At 58.7% G+C, this 3,248-nt stretch overlaps 1 protein-coding gene across 1 annotated transcript in view; it reads right to left on the minus strand.

The window, feature by feature from the left end:
• The window catches only part of CEACAM16 (carcinoembryonic antigen related cell adhesion molecule 16), a 4,807-nt gene extending 2,888 nt beyond the window's left edge, over positions 1-1,919 (minus strand). Inside the window, exons 1-2 of the mRNA XM_011368093.2 lie at positions 1,863-1,919; positions 316-659 (exon numbers count right to left, since the gene is read on the minus strand). Coding sequence (XP_011366395.1) covers positions 316-659; positions 1,863-1,899 — 381 coding nt within the window. The 5' untranslated portion in view covers positions 1,900-1,919. The remainder of the gene's footprint in view (positions 1-315; positions 660-1,862) is intronic.
• Between the last annotated feature and the right edge of the window lie 1,329 nt (positions 1,920-3,248).

Below are 3,248 nucleotides of genomic sequence, written 5' to 3' on the forward strand. Positions count from 1 at the left end.
GGGCCAGGATCTCTGTGGGGCAAGAGACGGAGGGGGAGGGGGCCGGGCACCACCTGCTCCCAGAGCCTCCGGCTTCCCAGGCATGGGGCATGGATCCTGGAGGGGCCCCTGTACCCCTAGCCAGAGGGCCAAAGACTAGGATAGGAGGTAGGTCTGATCTTAGAAGCCAGGAATCCTGAAGGAGGTGAGCACTTGCATGTTATTTTAAGTTTTTTTACATGGTTTTATAATTTTTTAGAGTTTTTTTTTTTTTTTTTAAGAGGGATCGGGAAGGAGGCAGGGAGGCCTGGCCGGGGAAGACGGGGGTGTCTCACCATAGACCCGCAAGTGTCCGTAGCCCACCTCCGTCTGAAACTGCCTGTTGAGAGTCTGCAGGATGTAGGTGCCCGAGTGCCCAGGCAGAACGCCCTGGATGTCCAGGCTGCCATCAGGGCGCACGGCCTCCCGCCCCGTGTGGGCCGGGCCAGGGATCTCATCGCCTGTGCTTACGATGTAGCTGGCCACCAGGTAAGCCAGGCTGAGCGTGGGCCCCGCATACCAGTTGTAGGCAAGCAGCTCCCCAGAAAGCCCGTGGACAACCAGTGTGATGTTGTCGCCTTCGGCTGGCTGCTCAGGCTCGGGGGTAACAGAGATCTCGGCTCCTGTACTCAGGAACGCGGCTGTGGAAAAGGGGCCAGAGGACTCGGCTGAGGGAGGCTCGGCCAGTCCTCTCATTGGATAGAAGGAGGAAGAGACGTGGGCTCCTGACGTATGTGTTCCTGGTATACAGTAAGCGCTCAGTAAATGTTAGCCAGGTGCAGAGTCTCAGTCCTGGAAGGGGGGAGGTGTTCTGAGGGTTGAATGTGCTGGGCTGTGCCAAAGATCCCGCATAAGGCCTTGAGCACAGCAAGCATGTAGCCCACGCTCAGCCGATGGGGCCTTGGGATTTCGTGGGACCCAGAGAGCTTTCTCCCTCTGAGCGTCACTGAACCACGTCTTACAAGATCCGGCTGGCTCTTCCGGCCCCTTGGCCCTGCCTCCCGGCCCCCGGGGCTCTTCCCCTGCTCTACCCCATCCCTTTTCTTCTGAACCCAACAGGGAGGCCTGAATCCGACTAGCTGGTCAGGGCTGCTGCTCGGGTTTGAATTACGTGCGGTTCCTTGGGATGGTGGCTGTGGCCCTTTTCACATAAGAAGTTCTCACGTGCCTGGCCTGGTTGCCGGGACTTTCCAGGGCTGACAGAGCATGGCTAGGAGTGAGGGTTCCGTGTCTAGCACGCAGCCCTGGCGTTTTCTGGCCGGGCCACCCTGGCCAGCGACTTCTGCGAGCCTCAGGCTTCTCTCGTCTACAATGTGGCGGTCATGAGTGGGCCTCCTGCTGAGGGTGCTTGTGAACACACGGGAACACTTAGAACAGCTCTAGGTGCAGTGTGCACTAGGAACGCTGCTTAGGATGCTCTTCAAGCGATCCTGCAAGTTGGGCCCATTTCACAGAGGGGGAAACCGAGGCTGAGAAGGAGAAGGCGGCCGCCCAAAGCCACGTCCTCAGGGAGGCTCAGAGCCGCCGGGGAGAATGCACTCTAGTTAAGCTTCCGGAGCTCATGAAGGGTTTGTCATGTGTATGAAGGGGTAGCAGAGGCTGCCTTGCCCAAGGTCACGCTCCGGTTTCAGAAGTCTCCAAAGCCACCCTGCCAGATGTCCCCAGCCCACCCATGCTGGTGCCTCTTGGAGGAGCAAACTGTGCCTGTGTGGAGCAGAGCAGCCCTTCCTAGCCAGCACACTAGACTTCTGCTCACGCCTTCCCTCTCTCGGGCTGGGGGTCCCTTCCCTTCTCTGAGGCCATCGGGGGTTGAGGTTCTGGGGCGGGGCGCCACTCTCACTCACCACTAAGGAGGAGCCAGCTGCGCCCGGTCAGCGCCATCTTTCGCCCCAAACCCAGGTCCTGGAGACGGTGGTGTCGGCGTCCTGGCGCTCCGAGGCCCTTCCTCGTTGGGGCTCGGCTCCGTCTGGTGCGGGACCTGGGAGGGTTCGGCAATTTGGAGCCAGGGGAGATCACCTGAATTTGGAGGGATCGAGTCACCGAGGATCTGGGGCCCCATTTGGGTACCAGGGCAGGCGTGGCAGGCACGGGCCAGGGGCCATGACCTGGCCAGGCCTCCTGGGGCACTGCCTAACCTTCTTTGTGCCAAGGGCCAGGGTTTGGTACCAGGAGAAGAACCTTGTCGCCAGGGACGGGGGTGTGGCGGGGGAAGGTTTTAGGGCAGTTCTTACCTATGGCCCAGGCCCTGGCCTCCCCGGTGAGCTTGGGGGTCGCTGAGGAATAAAACCAATCGACAGTGGCTGCCTTTTCCCCAGCCTCACTGCCGTGGGTGACCTTCAGCTGTCATCTCAGGGGATGTCCTGTGAGGTGGGCACTGTTAGAACCCCCATTCATTGGCAGGTGGGGAAACTGAGGCACTGGGTGGGGGCTCTGACTTGCCTGAGTTCCCGCAGCGAGAGGGGACTTGAACCCGACCACACAGAAGAGCAGGGGCTGGGTGACTGCACGCTTCCTCTGGGGCTCTGCTCCTTGTTGGTTGAGAAATGGGGTGGTGCAGACCCTACTCAGGGCGGCCGAGAGCAGTTAACAAGATGTCACACGTTAGAATTCAGCCAGCGCCTGGCCAAGCTGGGCCCCAAAGGCGAGGTCTTACTGGTACGATTGTTATTCAAAGTGCAGGCCTGGACCCACTGACCCCTACCTCCATGCCCCTGAGCCTGATAGGCCTCAGTTTCCTCATCTGCAAAACAGAAATGAGGAGAGCATCCGCCTCATAGGGCTGCTGGAAGGATGGAACAAGTCAACATGTGTGAAGTACTTAGAGCGAGGCCTGGCACAGGGCAGATGCTCGATAAATCATTCGTTAACTCTGCAGATGTTGAATGAGCATCTCCTGCCTGCCAGGCACTGTGCTAGGTGCTGGTAGATAAAGCCCCTGCCTTCATGGGCTGACATTTGTGGGGTAAACAAATAAAACATAAAATCTATTCCACACCAGATGGAGATAAGTGACATCTGGAAAAATAGAGCCAGAAAGAGGGTTTGTAATTTTTAAATTGAGACCACGGGAGGGGTCCAGGGAGGGGGTCCCTAAGGATGTGGTATTGGGCAGACCGCGGGGAACCTGGGGAAGAGCTTGCCTGACAGATGTGTTATTATCAGTGTCTTGATGGCTTCTGGGTCCCCGTCCCTCTGAGGCTCCGGCAGCCTGCTTCCGGGCAGAGGGCCAT

Source organism: Pteropus vampyrus, unplaced genomic scaffold (genome assembly GCF_000151845.1).
Source record: "Pteropus vampyrus isolate Shadow unplaced genomic scaffold, Pvam_2.0 Scaffold138, whole genome shotgun sequence".
NCBI classification, from domain to species: Eukaryota; Metazoa; Chordata; class Mammalia; order Chiroptera; family Pteropodidae; genus Pteropus; species Pteropus vampyrus.